Source organism: Garra rufa, chromosome 4 (assembly GCF_049309525.1).
Source record: "Garra rufa chromosome 4, GarRuf1.0, whole genome shotgun sequence".
In the NCBI taxonomy this organism is placed as follows: Eukaryota; Metazoa; Chordata; class Actinopteri; order Cypriniformes; family Cyprinidae; genus Garra; species Garra rufa.
Window position 1 is genome coordinate 25,212,730 of NC_133364.1, and position 18,713 is coordinate 25,231,442.

General features: G+C 38.8%; 1 protein-coding gene across 1 annotated transcript; it reads right to left on the reverse strand.

Moving 5' to 3' along the window:
- Positions 1-343: 343 nt before the first annotated feature.
- Positions 344-18,342, reverse strand: LOC141332845 (thyrotropin-releasing hormone-degrading ectoenzyme-like). The gene is made up of 4 exons (XM_073837803.1): positions 17,287-18,342; positions 14,334-14,607; positions 7,924-8,050; positions 344-588 (listed from the first exon to the last, which is right to left on the reverse strand). Exons 1-4 carry the CDS (start codon positions 17,973-17,975, stop codon positions 344-346), a joined length of 1,335 nt encoding a protein of 444 aa, XP_073693904.1. The 5' UTR covers positions 17,976-18,342.
- Positions 18,343-18,713: the final 371 nt, after the last annotated feature.

An 18,713-nucleotide genomic window follows, 5' to 3' on the forward strand; every position in this document is an offset into this window, starting at 1 on the left:
AAAAAAGTTATGTGGTCATACCATTTCTATGGTGCTATGAATCATGGTACTAAATTACACAATATATTGTACCAGGGTTTTATAAACTTGGGATATATTTTGGATATGTTAAATAATAAACAGAATAAACTCATGCTGGTCTATGGCCTGTTGAGAAGGGTAAAAACGTGATCTTGATCTCACCTTGAAGGTGATACAGATACAGATGAGTCAGCAACTGATTAGCATCTTTATAACACCTGCAGTACAGAATATATCAGTCCTAGTTGTAGCTCTGGATTATGGGAAAAAAAGATGTTCACACTGGGGAAAAGATTACATGGGACACCAAACTCAACTGACATCACAAGCTGCCAGAAACATCACAGCCGTGTTCCCCATGCTGTATTTTATTTTTCAGTATAATCTGATGTCTGGATCCCTCAACCATCAGCAAACTTCCTTTTTTAATCTTTTTAAAGGAAACAGCTCCAAGGAGTTCCTCCTTGCTGTTCTGAATCTCCAACTCTGCTTCAGCTTCAGCTTCAGGTTTGAGTCTCAGCAGGAAGCGAACAGAAATGATAGGCAGAATCGATAGAGACCAGAGGGCTGTAGATTTCAGAAAGAGGCTGATAGATGAAGAGACACAAGGTCTGTGACATAGCCTTCGGCCTCCAAACAAAGCAAGACCTCAACTCAGCAGAAAGAGTGAAACACGGCTCTAGCTTTCATCATTCCTCAAGCGGGCCGAAAACACACACACAGCTGTGATTAAACACAGTAAAGGTCATTGCGTTTCCTTGAATACAGCCACACCGCTGGTGCCAGAACACTGAAAGCAGAAAATAAAGACTGAAGAACTCAACGCAAGAGCGCAAGAAATGAAAAATGAAAACATACTGCAACATTGTTTTTTTTTTTTGTGAAGGATACATCCAATTCTGTCAAAAAATATAAAAAATAATATTATATAATATATTATAAAATACAAAAAAATAAAATGGCATAACACAAATACCTTCAAATAAGTGTATTACTATTATTATTAATTAATAAATCATAAAATAACTTCTACCCATTCCTCAAGCTTGAGGAATAAGTCTATTATGACTTAAAATGTAAGCAGACGTCCTCATCAGACTCAGAAACAGATTTAATGACACAGTCACACTTGTGTTTCCCAATAACAACTGCTCTCGCTTTTCTAAATAATGAAGGCTTCTAACTTGTATTGAAATGCAAAGCGAACCTCATGTAATATTAATAGAGGAGCTGCAGACACCTGTATGTTTATTAGCATCTTCCAAAAATGAATGTGACAGCTCATGTGATTCATGACACCTGAGTAGCAGCGGTGTCAAGCGTCTGCTTTGATCATGTGACCTTGTGTGATCTAATAGCTTTCTATAATAAACAGCAACATAAAGCGAGCACACACGCATTTATATTAATTCATTGTGAATGAGCTCTCTGGTAATGGAAAGCAATATAAAGGTCTCAGTCAGCGCTGGGAAGTTATTCATTAAAATGTAAGGAAAAGGAAGTTAATAATGGTTGGATTTTTCCTTTTATACCAGACGAATGGAGAAATTTAGATTTTTGATGCTTGTGATGAGGATTTTAGGTTTGTGCTCTAATAAAGAGCAATCTATAACCAAAATGAACACATCAATCATTCTGGCACATTTTACAATAACGAATGCTGTTGGAATTAATGAATCTGATCCTCCTTCTTTTGAAAAATCGATTTAGACTATGTTCAGAACAGCATACTACTCATACTACTCATAATACATATATTGTGCACCGATTTCTGTATCTGTGGGATATTTGGGTGACCAAACGTTTATTGACGCTTAATGTTTACTGCCTCACATGCAGTGTTCAGTCTATACTGCACAGTATTTAGTAAGCAGTATGCTATGATTCATTTTTAAACATAGCCACCCTTATAAAAACTTTAAATGTCAAAGGTCAGGTTTGAGAAGCACTTCTCAAACACTCTGTCGGTCAATCCTCAGTAAAAGAAGAGAGATGGAGAGCGTCACTCTGTTAACATTCATTAGACATACATCAGCTTTGTGATTCTTTTATAATGTGCCTCATTTTTCATCTCTAGTGAAATACCCTTCAGTTTTACGACCGTCACTTTCACACTGATGGTGAGTCCTTTTCTAAACGCCCCTCGTCCGACCTTGATGATTAGCTTTAATGAATTCTAGAAGAGATTACCATTATCCTTGGGATTTTTTGTATTAAGGGCCCGACCCACAACACTCACACAGAGAGACGGGCAGAGATAGTGATCCAGACACAAAAATTAGGTCTTTTACGTGCAGCTTATGCTTTAGTTAAAAAAAAAATAATAAAAAAAAAATAAAAATAGTAAGGGACGATGAGTCATTTTTGTGTGATGGGTTGAGGGACAAAAGAGGAAGAAATAAAGAGAGCAAGATGGTGGAAACTGAATGAGGATGAGACAGATTTAAAGTTGTATTGATGATAAATAATAATGACGTGTAGAATAGAGCCGGAACTGCGCAGTGAAAAGTGACCTTGCAAAGGACATGAACTGCAAAAATGAGTGAAGAAATGGACTCATCCAAAACAGGAAAATAGAAAAACTGTCCCATCCACCTCAAAACCAATCACTCAACTCAAAAATATTGTATATGCGGCGTCTAAAAGTGTGTCTGCTAGGTGAGCATCAGATGTCCTCAGACATCCTGCTGTCAGTCTTTAATATCTCAATCTCTCAGATTAATACTCAAAGCTTGATCTCCAGCTTTGGCGCTGTGTTACTGATCTCCCAAGACTGAGGAAATTACCCAGAATGCTCTGTTCTCACTCTAATCTCATAAAGTAGGAGTACCCCAAAGGTGATTGTGAAAAATGCCATCATTTCCATCATGCAGTAGGTTCAAATAAATCTGAAGGTCACATGTGTGTGATCTGATCTCTAGGTACATGCGTGATTACATGATTCAGCCAAGACAAGAGGAACTTGTTCTTGGATGAACATGCAGAAAGTTCAACAGGAAAAACAGCCAGAGGAGCAATGAATGCCATTGGGATTTGATTGGTCTGATTAGTTGGCGATTAGCTGGATCTCTTCCCAATGTCCGTCTCACACCAAACATGCTGCTGATCCTTTTTGCATTTTAACAGCAAAGTCAGATTAACTTATCTAGATTTGTCACATGTTCGATTTCCTTTCACTTTTGTCCGTATCTGTCACTCACATGCTGCTGTCCAGACTTAGAAAAGTCCAGAGCGACTCGGCCTCTTTTTGATAGATCACTGATTTCTCGCTGAGAAGCACTTACTGTAGATCAATATCTAAGGAAGATCACGTCCCTCTCAAAGGACGTGCTAAATGCTACTTCAAACACTCACAGTCTCTTTCTCTTGACAAACAGATGATGTGCTCTATTACCGTCTTCACAGAAGCAGATTACATTGACAGCAGATGCAAAACAACCAGCTGTCAAGTCAAAATTTAAATAAGAACAAATAAATGTGACATTGAAGCATGTTTTTATTCAGTAAGTGATATTTAACACCAGAAATACAAATAATATTTAATATTATACTCCATTTTTCTATAACTTGATGCCACTTTTGAAGCATGCTACCATTTACAGTATTCATCATTGCACATATGTTAAAAATATAAGTTCTAAGTATCCAACAATCAATATAGCTTAGTATTTTCTATGTATTTCTTCAGTTCCCTATACCTGATTGCTCACTCAAACAGCATTATTTTCAACTACCATCTGAAGAGTCCATTTTATCATCTTGCTCTGAGCAGCATCTCATTTGATATACAAATTGTCTCCAGATGGACTCCAAAGGCTCTTGTTTTCTGTAGAATTCGGCTTAGTCTGAGAATTAGCCGTCAAGTGTGTTTTGTGGCACACAGATTTGTGGGGGTGAAATGTCTAAAAGAAAGCGGCTGCAAACACTCACTGATGGCTGATGTATTTATTTATCCATTCAGCGGGAGCTAAAGAGCATCCTCACAGCAACTCCCAAAAGCATCAGACGGTTTGATTCTTGCAGCTGAGGATACTTGTTGATGTAATGAAAGCTAAATGGATGAAGGGTGTTGTGGATGCAAACACACTCCACTCTGATTCTTCATGGACTTTTATTCATCTTATTATCATTCTGCATGTGACTCTTCTGGAGGCTTTTGCGTCAAAGGCATGAAACGGATTACTGATCATCATACGACGGTATTAACTTCTACCAGACAACAAAGTCAATTTTCTCCACTGGTTTACATCATTCCTTGAATCTCTTTTCTGTCATCCCCTTTTTGAGAGAGTGAGTGAGTGAGTGTGTGAATGAAAGAGAGGAACAGAGAGAGAGAGAGAGAGAAAGTGTTTGGTGGCTCTTTGTCTCTCATTTGCCAGTCACAGTAGATGGCGGCTCTGATTAAGTTGCTCTAATTGGACTCTGCTTCAGATTCGACGGGTGAACAATGGGTCGCTTTGATGAATGAGCCGTGTTGCAGTTTGGGCCGTCGTTTCTCAATCTGAGAGAAATCGTTATGCCATTAGCGACGGATCACATGCCAAGAGCCACAGATGCAAAAACTGAGTCTTTAAGTCAAAGAAGCAACAAAGCAAATGACTTAAAATCTCTCAGGTCGAGTAAACCTTAAGAAACAGAGTGTGAGGAAATGCTTTCAACTACTGTAACAAGCTTTTAAAACACTTCTGTGTGAGGCATTTCAAGGACTTTTCTGTCCTTAATCTCTACGCTCTGATTTCACTTCTATGTATTTTCGTCTTTTGCATGAGCAGAATGACAGAATGTCCCTGTTTCGAGACCAGAGGGGCTGCAACTGCTCCAACACTCAACACACAGATGGTGCCTTTACGTAACGGACACATTCATTACATCCACATCATTTCTCATATGAAGCTGCACTTCATGCTGAAATCATCTCAACCCTCTGTTTAGCAGTGACATGCAACATCCTTAAGGTCATCGACTCGGTTTGAAGGCCCAGTTTCTTTGCACAAGCAGCATCCTTGACGTGACATTTTAACAGCCAGGTGTGACTTTTTAGCAGGTGACAAAATGAAGGTTGTGAAAATCTCCAGCCTCATTAAAGGGTTCGGCGTGTTTGAAAAGATTCAGCGAAATGATACAGGATGGCAATCAATAGAGCAGCAGTAATGAAAAAGACTCATTAGCGGTTTGAGGAGATGTTGAAAGGTTAAAAAAGATGCTGTTCCTGTTCTGATACTGTAGGTCACATGATATAAAACAGTCTGTAAACAAGTTATTGATCATCATGTATCCTGAAAAGAATTTCCAGCTGTATGAAGCATAAGGGCAGAAACTATTGAGCCAGTATTGTTAACACAAGCTCATGACAATTCGTAACTATTTTATATTTTGGCAAATTGGAATTTGTATAAATTTGTACACTCAATTTTGTCTCAATGCCTTATGTTTATGACCTTTATGCTTACTTTTTTTCTAAAATTGCATAAAATTTCCTATTCATAAAATGAACAATAACCCTACACTTTCGCATACTTTTATAGTGAAAGTGAAGCAGTCGGTCAAGTTTACATTATTTAGTAAACTCAACAAACAAGATTAATGTAACCATTTTAAAGATGCTTTGTTAAAGCTTTTGGAGCAAGGGTGCTGTCATCTTGCAATACCACACGCCGTGTGACGTCATAGCGTTGGTTTTCTTTGTTGGCCAGTGTAGTAATATAAGCATTTCTTTACTTTTTGAACGCACACTTGTTTTGAAATGGAGTAAGACAAACTTGAAAGGACTGTTGAGCCTATAATAAATAGAAATGCTTATGCAAAGTTGTGAACCCGCTGGTTTAGGGTGAATTTCAGGTTGGAAACAATACACGTTTACATGGGTACTTGTCTAAACAGCCATTCTGACATAATTTTGTGTGCATTTGCCCAAGAAGACAAGAAAGAGAACTTAATTTGGCACTCGCGTATTGTCTGAGAAACCGTCTATCATAGCGCGAGCACCGTGAAAATTCTTGTGCTTGAGTGCCTTAAACACTTTAACTTTAAAACACACGAGAATGATAAACTTTCTTGAGGAAGCAACACAAGCCTGATTGTTCAGATACAGTTGAGGTCAAAAGTTTACACTACTGGTGGGCCGTTATCGGTGTTAACGTGCTGCGTTAACGTGAGACTCTTATCGGGCGATAAAAAAAATATCGCCATTAATATATTGTCAAAGTTGGGTTGGGAGCTGGGTCTATACTACGCAAACTATGATGACTTTCACCTTGAGAGTTTAACGCGGATGTATACCAAAGACTATAGAATACCCACACATGGTCGCGCGTTTACGTCTCCTCCGCCAAAACACAGACGGGATTGCGCACTCCATTCATAAAAACCGAATCTACTATAGCGCGAAGTGCCAAAAGATGGATATCAAAATGTGAAAAGATGGATATCAAAATCATACAATCATTGTTGGAAAGAAAAACTGAAAAAACTAAAATATTGTATAACCTATTATTGTATAAGGATTTTTCTGAAGAACAGCGGGCAGTTTAACTGTTTAGAACATGAACAACTATCACAAAATAAAAAAAACACCATTGTGGATCATTCAGGTATCAACACACTATTAAGAATAAAGCATATGTAAACTTTTGAACGGGGTATTTTTTTTTTTGTTAATTTAACTATTATTTTTATTGGTTGACTATATATATAAACGTCTTTCATGTGAAATATCTTATTCAGGTCAGCAAACGGAGCATTAACAAAGCAAACAAACTCCATAACACCACACGAAAGATGGTGGTGCCTTTTCAATATAGCTAAAACAAAACATGTGTTTTCATACACTTAAGTGCTTTCATACACATAATTACAATGTACTTACAACTTAGTGAAAATATAGTATACATTTATATTAAATGCAGTTAGCTAATTAGCTTTTTGACCCACATAAGTAGGATTAAAGTACATTTACACAATTTCATAATGCCTTCTACTGTCTTTGAAATATGGTTAAAGTTTACTTCTGAATGTACTGACAAGCATTTTCCTCATTACCATTGAGATTTAATTACAGATTTAGTTTATAGCTTTATATTTATAGGTGTATAGATTTAAAGTACTAGGAAACCATGGTTGAGCTGGCTTCTGTGTTTTGAAGCATGCTAGCTGCTGCAAACTAGCAGGCCGACTGTCATGTTCCACAACACAGCTAATGGCTTAAGCTGGATTTACTTGGAGGTGAAAATGAGAATGAAAGAAATTCAAAAAGAGAATCACTGAAATGCACTTTGAATATTGAGAGGGTCTTAACCCGATTAGCAAACAGAGCAAATGCTTCCCAGAGAGTATTTAAGAGAATAAGGAAACATGATTATTATTACACTCAAATACACACTTGCGTGCAAACGCACAAACACACGCATTCATAGAGGAAGTGAGCAGGCAGGGGAGGAGAGTGACAGACAGACAGAAGCCCAGAGAGATTGATGACTATATTCAAATGAATACATAGAACTGACAGGAACCCAATGGAGCGAAACACTGGCACAGAGAGAGTCTGGTGTGAGCCAGTCCGGCACAAGCACACTCACACTTAAAACTGCATACAGTAGCACACACGTCAATACAGCGACTAACGCACACTTTAACACCACACGCGTGACGTGTGCTCTAATTCCCTAGACAAAACACAACCACCAAAGGCTTAAAATGCTTTAAGGATCAATAAACGCAAGAACTGAGTTGCTACTGACACTCCTTTACTTCTTTACACAAGAACAAAACAGGAAGTCACACAGAACCGACCGGCACTACAAGCGGAACAATGAAAAATCAGCTGCATGGTTTCCCATGAGTAGAACATTTATTGCCCTTTCATAAGCCAGAAAAAGCCGAAAGACATTTCACTGCATGTCTTACCTAATTTAGGGAGGGAATATTTGACTTTGAAGTAATCCTGGTAAAACTGCAAGAGTCTCTTGGTGATGTGTAAAGCGTAGTCCCCCGATCCGCTCTGGATGGCATCAGGTCTGGCGTACAGCCGAATCTACAACAACGCAAAACATGAGAACAGAGAGAGAGAACAAAAGTCAAACTGTGTCAGGTGCTGAATGAACTCTTGTACGACTTTGTTTTTTTTTTTTTTTTCCCTCAAGGATAACGGTTGTGGACTTGAAAGATTAAGTAATCCATGGTGAACATATCTGCCAAATGCCTTCATCTGGCTTGTGAATTTTGCATTTGTCTTTCAAGTGTACTTTTCTCCACCTCTCATCCACTGAGCGAGGCATTGAAACGTATTACTGTCACCTACTCAACGAGTAAAAATCCTTTCATTTTTTTTCACAGACTATAAGAAGATGAGCTTCAGTATTCTTTGTTTTTAGTTACAGAATTTTCAGTTAAAAACTACACTACCAAAAAATCCTGAAAGAGAGAGATCCAACAATCAGAGACTTTGCTTTTGCATAGAATATGGAAATCAGTTTAGTAGAGATGGTCCACTTTCTTAAAGCATTGAAAATGCATTCACAAAACTAGTGAAACTTAAAAATATTGTTTAATATTTAGAATTTTTTTGAATCATTTGCAACACTTCATGGGATTCATATCTCATTCACTCATAAAAGATGTAGACTTGTTCCTTCCAGTTTTCATATACTCAAAATCAAATCAAAGGTTGTCATTTTTTGATTCACCTCAGAGCTGGTTGGTTTGATACATGGCTTCATCTTTTATTGAACAACTCATTTCAAATCCTCATCGACTTGGAAAAAAAAATACTTCTAAAGCCAAGGCCACTGAAAAAGTATGCAGCCTGTTCTACTGGAGTTATGGTGCCTTTACATGAACTGACTGCACTTTCATAAACCATAATGTTATTGAACTGGAGCTGCTGAAAACCTCCTCCATATATTTATGTTTAAAATGTAATTATTTCCATCAATTTTAAGCCAGCTGTTTAATAAAACAGCATTTTAGACATCTGTCTTTGGAAACAAATTAGATTTCCATGAAAAGACAAAGAATTTGCATTATTCTGAACTATTATAAGCGTGTGAGAGAGAGAAAGAAAGGGAGAGAGGGGAGAGCAAGTGTGAAAGAGAAAGTGTTTGAGGTGTGACTCTGTGGGAAATGTATTCCCACAGTAAAAATGATCTTGGACTCTTTTAGCCGAAGGCTGATGCACGGCACGGCTTTCTGAACGGGCATCCATCTAGTCAGAATGAATGTCCTCCTACACTAACAGAGTTACAGTGCAAAACAAGCAGAAGGAAAGGCTTTGTTTCAGAGCCTGGCAGCAATGCACATTGAATTATGTGTTGTTTACCTCACATGTTGCTGGTGTATCGATCAGCTCTATGTCTGATATAAAGATAAATGGGCGGCACTTAGGGCTGCGGAAATGACTCAAAACTCAATCAAATCAATGTGATTTTAAAACAACCTGTAATTAGACAAAGCACTCAAGTTGACAATCAAGAGACGCTTCATTAATCAGCCGGTGCGGAGATTGTTCAGTCTGACTGCTTTATTTGTTTGTTTGTTTGGTTTTGTTGAAGGCAGCTTGACAGAGATGTAAATGGGGTTAATTGAATTTTAATAGAGACTCTCCATGAGCAGCTGCTCAACATTGATCCACTAACAAGCTCTTTCTGATGAAAAGATGAATGTTTAGTCAACACGCTCAGCACTTGACCTGATATTAACAACCTGTTGAGTTATTATTCTATATACGTACAGTGGTGAGGAAAAAGTGCAGTTTTTTTGCATGTTTGCCACACCCAGGCCTGATTACTGCCACACCTGTTCGCAATCAAAAAAATCACTTAAATAGGACCTGCCTGACAAAGTGAAGTAGACCAAAATATCCTCAAAAGCTACACATCATGTTGAGATCCAAAGAAATTCAGGAACAAATGAGAAAGAAAGTAACTGAGATCTATCAGTCTGGAAAAGGTTATAAAGCCATTTCTAAAGCTTTGGGACTCCAGCGAACCACAGTGAGAGCCATTATCATCATATATCATATATACATGGAATAGTGGTGAACCTTCCCAGGAGTGGCCGGCCGACCAAAATTATCCCAAGAGTGCAGCGACGACTCATCCAAGAGGTCACAAAATACCCCACAACAACATCTTAAGAACTGCAGGCCCCTCTTGCCTCAGTTAAGGTCAGTGTTCATGACTCCACCATAAGAAAGAGACTGGGCAAAAATGGCCTGCATGGCAGAGTTCTAAGACTGAAACCGCTGCTGAGCAAAAAGAACATAAAGGCTCGTCTCAGTTTTGCCAGAAAACATCTTGATGATCCCCAAGACTTTTGGGAAAATACTCTGTGGACTGATGAGACAAAAGTTAAACTTTTTAGAAAGTGTGTGTCCCATTACATCTGGCGTAAAAGTAACACAGCATTTCAGAAAAAGAACATCATACCAACAGTAAAATATGGTGGTGGTAGTGTGATGGTCTGGGGATGTTTTGCTGTTTCTGGACCTGGAAGACGTGCTGTGATAATTGGAACCATGAATTCTGCTGTCTACCAAAAAATCCTAAAGGACAATGTCCGGCCATCTGTTTGCGACCTCAAGCTGAAGCGAACTTGGGTTCTGCAGCAGAACAATGATCCAAAACACACCAGCAAATCCACCTCTGAATGGCTGAAGAAAAACAAAACGAAGGCTTTGGAGTGGCCTAGTCAAAGTCCTGACCTGAATCCTATTGAGATGCTGTGGCATGACCTTAAATAGGCGGTTCATGCTTGAAAACCCTCCAATGTGGATGAATTACAACAATTCTGCCAAGATGAGTGGGCCAAAATTCCTGTACAGCGTTGTAACAGACTCATTGCAAGTTATCGCAAACACGTGATTGCAGTTGTTGCTGCTAAGGGTGGCCCAACCAGTTATTAAGTTTAGGGGGCAAACACTTTTTCACACAGAGCCATGTGGGTTTGGATTTTGTTTTCCCTTCATAATAAAACACTTCATTCAAAAACTGCACGTTGTGATTACTTGTGTTATTTCTGATTATCTGAATCATTAAAGTGTGACAAACATGCAAAAAAATAAAAAATCAGCAAGGGGCCAACACTTTTTCACACCACTGTATATCTGCATGCCAGAGAAACCTTTACAATTCATTTCTTCTTGTTAAAATATCTAGCTAGTCACCAGCTTGTGTTAGACATGTTTAACAGCTTGACCAGAACCAAACCAGCTTAACTAACCTGGATCACAATGCTGATATAAAGGGTATTTCAATTGTAAAACCTACATAGACGTTTCAAGGCATTTGTATTCCACAGCTAAAACCATGATTTTGTCTATTAAATGCACTGAACATGCTTTTTGCTCAGGCTGAGTAATTTCATGAATATGTAATGAGCAATTTTAGTATAGTGGTGTTGAATTTTGATAGATATTACAAGAACATTTGTCGTTTTAATGATAAGACAAATAAAAACAACTGATGGTAAAACCATAAGATTTAATAATGGCTGCTACAGTGTTATGAATGGTATTTGAATTAATTTAATAAATTAAATAACCTCTTGCTCTTATTTTAGCACTTTAACAGATCTAAAGACAGCCGTGTAAAAGGATATCTGGTCAGAAAAGTCTGTTGAGTGTTGATAGGCCCGCTTGTTTCTGTGAGAAATAATGGGTTTAACATAATAAGTTATCAGCAAATCACCATATGTGACCCCGGACCACAAAATCAGTCATAAGGGTCCATTTTTGTAAATTGGGATTTATACATCATCTGAAATAGGACAATATTTGGCAGAGATAAAACTATTGGAAAATCAGGAATCTGAGGGGGCAAAAAAAAAACAATATTTTGAGAAAATCGCCTTTAAAGTTGTCCAAATGAAGTTCTTAGCCATGCATATTATTAATCAAAAATGTAGTTTTGATATATTTATGGAAGAAAATTTACTAAATATCTTAATGGAACATGATCTTTACTTAATATCCTAATGATATGAAAAGAATTTTTTTTTTACATTGATATTACTGTTGTTACTATACTTTTCATCAAATAAATGAGCATAACAAGGAGCACAACAGCAGTTCTACTGTAGTTCAGATTCTATCTTAGGCATCATTTCTCCTGTAAACATGCAGATAAGTTTGTTAGCCTTAATAAATATATTACATAATGCCCAACCAACTGCTTCAGGGTCTGACATGATTTTCCAAATGCGTGTGTGTGGTAGATCAGTGTTTCCCCATAAACCCAGAGTAATAACTCCACTCTCCTCTCCAACGTTCCTCTCCCACGATCTTTCCTCTCGCACAGCCAAATCTTTATGATGAATGGTGCGAGGGGGCTGCCCCGCCGCTTTAATGTGATTGATGGGGGATGCTAGCGCGCGGCTAACCGCTACAAGGCGCAGTGTGGGTATAAGTGCCCCAGATAGAAGCACACACTACAGTCAGCAGTGATATAAAGGAGAGCGCGGTCATGCTGAAGGAGATCAGATTAATTACACTAATATGAGGAGGAGGCCGGCCAAGGGCACACAGCAGGAACCACTGAGGAAGCTGTCAGGAAGTGTCTAATATGACAACGGGGCTTTGACTGAACGTGATATCAGTAACACAGTGCATAAACCGTGTCTCTCTGTTGGCAGACAGATGATGCCACTTTGACTGTGAGGATTCAGTGCCAAAAAAAAAAAACATTTAAGTGCATGTGATGAAAATGATACAGCGGACCTTATCTTAATGGCTGTATGTCACATAAAACATTTTCATAAATGACATACTGTATACAGTTGAGGTCAAAAGTTTATATACACCTTGCAGAATCTGCAAAATGTTAATTATTTTAGCAAAATAAGAGGTATCTTACAAAATGCATGTTATTTTTTATTTCGTACTGACCTGAATAAGCTGTATAAGAAGTCTCATGTGAAATATAGTCCCACTATACAGCTTATATTTACATATAGCTTACTGATGCTTCCGAAGAAAACACAATGCATTAAGAGCCGGGGGTGAAAACTTTTTGAATTTGAAGATCAGGGTAAATTTAACTTATTTTGTCTTCTGGAAAACATGTAAGTATATGTTTTGTAGCTTCTGAAGGGCAGTACTAAATAAATAATTTAAAAAAAAAAGATATGTAGGCAAAATAAAAAAGTACACATCTTCATTCTGTTCAAAAGTTTACACCCCTGGCTCTTAATGCATAGTTTTTTTTCTTTCTGGAGCATCAGTGAGCATTTGAACCTTCTGTAATAGTTGCACATGAGTCCCTCAGTTGTCCTCAGTGTAAAAAGATGGATCTCAAAATCATATAGTCATTGTTGGAAAGAGTTTAAATACACAAAATGATTTTTTCTGAAGAACAGAAGGCAGTTTAACTGTTCAGGACAAACAAGGGACTCATGAACAACTATCACTAAACAAAAAAAATTAAAGAAAAAACAGCTGTGGATCATTGAGGTAACAAGAAGAATCAAGTGTATGTAAACTTTTGAACAAGGTCATTTTTATAAATTCAATTATTATTTTCTCTTGTGGACTATATGTAAACATCTTTCATATGAAATATCTTATTCAGGTTTATTCATTTTGTATGATCCGTCCTGTTTTGGTAAAATATTTAACATTTTGCAGATTCTGCAAGCTGTACGTGAACATTTGACCTCAACTGTATGTCATAAACACAATTCTGGATATGAGCATAAGTGGACACCAGTTGCAGACATGACTACTATCCTTTTAAAGGCAGTTATATGACTTTGTAGACACTGGACTAAGGTTAGTGGAGACAGCCCTTTCCATTTACAGTATATCCACTTTGTAACCATTAAACTGACAATATAAACTTACAGTAAGCGTCATATAAACAGATAAAAGCTCTGTTCCAAAACTTGATTTCTAAGGGCGCATCCTAAAAGATGGAAGCTCAACTACAGTATATAAAGAATAGTTTGTGCAAATATTGGGTAATATCAATGCTTTTCAGTGTTTAATTAAATATATTTACTCGTACGCTACCAAAAACTAGGCGTCAGTAAGATTTTGTAATGTTTTGCTTATTGACCCTAAACAGTACATATTGATTTCTCTCTGTTTATTTGCCATTTTGGATTGATTTATTACTGAACTCTGTGCAATGCACTCTAGGATTGTCTTCACTCTGAAGCATACATGAAAGGCTGCCTTAGAATTTGGCAAATGAGGAATCCTGCAAGCAGAATACCTTCTACAAAAGCATCTGCAGTGCCTTGAATAACTTCTCACTGGGTTTTAAAAAAGTTCTTGAGTAATAAAATCTGTTTACTGTTTTTAACGAGTTTTGGGGACTCACCACAACTCCATTGTCTGTAACTGCTTCTCTATAGGTGAAGTTGCACACAGCCCAGGCCAGGTAGTACGTGGACATGCGGGGCGTCCTGGAGAAATGGTTGGTCACCCATCCGTCCTCATCAGACGTTGAGGCTTCCACTGGCATGTTGGACAGGGACTGATACGAGCTCTCGTGTTTCAGACTCACTCTGAATGTGGCTTTATAGATGGGCTCATCGAAACACGGGAAGGCCTTTCTAGCGTGAGTCGGTGAGAACTGCGTCACTGCGAGAAACCTGCAGAATAACACCAGGAATAAGAACATGAGAAAGAGGTAAGATGAAAGAAATCTCTGGAACAATATATGCTATTTATGTAGCCCAGGAGTCTACAGTGAACAGTCATTTCACCTGAACTTCATTAAATTGGTTGTCACATGACTTTCCTGAATTCAAATTAGATCTGACTGCCATCCCTGAACTCATCGCTGTGCATTTTTATCACACTAATGAGCTTCCAGGTGTGAAGATGGACAAAACCAGTCCGGCTTTTTGAACCACAGTAACTAAATCATTTCAAATGACAATATATCAAAATTATACCAGAATTACTACACAGAAATAATGATACATCTGTCACAGCTGTAAACATTAAACCCATCTGTGACAATACAAGTCAACAAATTGACAGCGTGAACTAATTTAGATGATAAGGAAATAATAAAAAGCTGTCAAATTCATCTTACATGTACAGTAGTTGGATTGGTGAATTTTAAGTGAAGCATTAATAATCTACATTTAGACACATTTACCACATCAGAGTCTGAATATCATTGTGGGATTTTCTATTAAAGTTAGAGGCAGGAAAAGCATGAGCTGCATTCTAGAAAGCTCCATTAATGGATATTAAAGCTCAACTCAAACATCACAATGGCTTTGGCCACCCACAGCATGACCAGCAGATGGAGGAGGAGGGTTTTCTGCTCCTGCATTTCTGTCACAACTTTTTACTCTCATTAGCAGCCATTCATGCAGTAACAATCTATAATGAGTCTATAATGTCCCTTCTGTTTACCTCCTCTGCGTTTCACCATTTATAGATTCTAGTAGCATTTAAACATCTTAACACTATTTAAATATCACAGTTGAGATGTAGACGACTAACAGACAGACACACAGGAGGATTTTTTACAAGGACGTCAGAGAAAATCCCTGCAGCGATATACATGGAGGTGTTTGAGTTTGTCGTCTAATGTGACACGGCTGTACCTAAAAATGTGTGAAGGATGAAGGAAAAACTGTTCAATGTCCAACAAAACCAGACGATTGGATGTCAGTTTGAAGTAAACTAACAACACGGTTCATGTGCCCTACATAAACACGGATATTTTCTCAATCCAGGGAGATCCCCGCCGTTCAGCGTTCACAAATATACAAGCAGCCAGCAGGCGCTGATTACACTAAACTCAATGATCTTCACAGCCTGTGGAGCTCTGAGCTGCTGCAGGACGCCGTCTGAACATCAGCATGCTGAATTTATCTCAAAAGTGCTCTTTAGTGGATCTTACAATGTCAACACTTCACTTTGTGCTGAATCAAAAATGGGTTTCATAAAGAATTGTTACACTGGGCCCCTGACATGCTGTTTTACAGCTGAAAGGAGGAAGAGGTCCAGCAGTTATTGCCAAGGTAGAAAGACAACTAGAGGATGGACAGAAGGTTTATGAAGTGTGTCCATGAAAGCGATCCCTTCAGGGTAAAACAAGGTTTAAACATGTCTCAAATGCAGGAAAACCTGGGGCAAAGATTCAAACATGAGCCATTTTCCCTCAGAGGACAAGGAGTCAAAAGCCAGAAAACAAGAAATAGATTTTCAGAGCTGTCTGACTGAAATCACAATAAATATGAGACTGTAAACGGCTGTAAGACACTAGATATGAGGTTTTGATAATCAAGGGCTCATCTTAAAGAGCTGAATAATATGATATTAGGTGATCTGACTGTTATCAAACATTAATTTAAACATTGTCACATTTGAACTAAACACTTTAATCTAATCTCACTTTTTATATATTGATGCATTATGGTAATAGCTGCATAAATAGTTAAGATAATGTTGTGTAAGAGGGTTACTTTGATGAAAATCAAACTCTCTGTGGATTTATGAATGTTTAGCACTGTGATGAAAACTTCCCACGGTCACGTGCGAGTCTCGGTGTCTGACAGCAAATGAAACATTGAGTCTCGCGTTAGACACAGCTGTAATTTCAATACCCAGAGGTTTGACTAGCGTTCATTCAGATCTGTGAGACCTCTGACCTCCCTAAACACTGAGGAACAGTGACTGTCTGAGACTAAAACTTAAAATAACAGGCAGACAATAATGATAGACTAGGAGTTACAGGTGAACTGCCTAACCTAAGAGCCAGAGATTACATCTTGTTTATTTTAACACATGCTGTAATAATATTTGGAAACAGCAACATTTTTAGTCTTGGCAGTTGTGTTTGCAAAACTTATCACCTCTGTGTTGTACCTGACACTTTCTGACATTCTGATATCTGCACTTCACATGTTACTGTGACAATACAATTGTGAAAATGGCAATATATTAAAGACGGCCTTCATCAGAAATGCATTGGTTGCTACTGCTATAGTCTCTATTTATCTAAGAAGTTCCCATATTTATTAATTGTGGTTTTGAAGTAGTAAACATTACTACTGAAATGATAAGAATTTTATGTAAACCATCATAAATGCTAATTAGAAGAATAAATGACGGCATGTCGGTGTAGATGCCTAACAACATATCAATGTCAGGCAGCATCAACACAACATAATTTGCTTACAGTAATATTCCTGACACATGAATCTCTCAAGAATGGAAATTTAATGTGATCCTTGAAGTGTAATTTGTGCTTATTCTCATTCTCCAACATATGAAAGAGTTTGATTCGGACACTTAAGCGCTTTTACCTTCTTTCTCCATTCAGCACATACGAGCTGCGGAAGAAGCCCAAGAGCTCGTGTTCAATGTGTGCGTGAAAAGTGATGTTGATCTTGTATGTTCTGAGGGGCTTCATCTCTCTGTGCAGCGCGATCACATACACCTGCTTGGGCTGGTAGTGGAAGCGGCGCTGAATCCTCATTGCGCCCGCCTTCCTACTGTCCGAATACACCAGTACTTTCTCCACCTCCAACCGGTCCGTGTGCAGCACGATCAACTTCGTGGGGTGGACGCATTCGAACTCAATGTTCACCTCGCCGGAGAAGGTGAAGTTCTCCATGTACACGATCAGTCGGAGGTCGTAGTGGCGCGGGCGCAGAGTGGCCGGTAAGCGCAGATGTCTCCAGGGCTGCTGGCCGTCCTCCGAGTCTCTGTGACTGATGTTCCCGTCCCGGGACTGTTTCCATTTACTGTTGCTGGAGCTGTTCGCGGCTAGAGCCCCGCTGCTCTCCGCAGCGCATCTTTCGAAGCTGACGCTGAGCGTGATGGCGATGGCCGTGACGATAATGAGGGTGAGGATGGAGATGGCGAAGCCCAGCACAAGTCTCTTATTTATCGTGATGTGTTGCTCGGTCGTCCGGGGACGGACCACCACGCTGTCGGCCCACTGATCGGTCAGAGCCCGTCCGTTCCTCATACTCGCGTCCTCGATTCCCATTATATGACGGATCTGATGTGTTTCATATTCATGATCAGCCTCCGTTCATGCGGTGCAGCTTCAAACTGCAGAGGATGAGCCGGCAGACTGAGTTAAAGGGTGAAAATGTTGGTTAAGATCCCGCGAAACGCGTAAAGCTTCGAATAGAACTGATGATCGATGACCTCGAGACTATATTCGCATGAATCAGAAGTTCGTTCGGTCAGACGCTGGAGCTCATTGAGTCCTACCGCACATCCATTTCTCGTCTAACATCAGTCTGATGTGGACGCAGGTCCAGCACCTGCTTCCTGATCAATCGCGAGAGTGTTGTGAATCTCTCTTCGCTCTGTTCATTTCTGCCTCCATCCTCATCCCTGTTTCTCTCTCTCTCTGATGCGTCTTTTCTCTCTCTTTCTCTCTCTGTCAGCCAGTGGGCTGTGCGTTCTCTCTCCCTCTCTCCCTCCCTGTCTCAGAAATGGACAGTTAAATCACATTTAATTAAACAGTGAAATATTCAGACAGGCTGGTGTGACTTTTCTCCTCTTTCACATACATCAAAACTGCGGAGTTGTATGAATATTCAGTAGATGGAACTATAATACACGCATTTGAGACATGTACATGTCAATATCTTACAGCTGCGCTGTGATAGTATTTTCAACACAACGATTACTACACATCCCACAAATACATAAGAACATGTCTATTATGTGCTTTCACATCAAAAGAGCAAAAGGTAGAAGTGTAATGATTAAT

What these genes read in the sequence shown, in the direction of transcription:
- LOC141332845 (XM_073837803.1), bottom strand. Translation starts at nt 17,975, where the DNA reads ATGGGAATCGAGGACGCGAGTATGAGGAACGGACGGGCTCTGACCGAT. An exon ending in GTGCTGAATGGAGAAAGAAG is followed by an intron (nt 14,608 to 17,286) that starts GTAAAAGCGCTT and finishes GTTATTCTGCAG; the next exon opens with GTTTCTCGCAGTGACGCAGT. An exon ending in ATATTCCCTCCCTAAATTAG is followed by an intron (nt 589 to 7,923) that starts GTAAGACATGCA and finishes TGAAATCTACAG; the next exon opens with CCCTCTGGTCTCTATCGATT.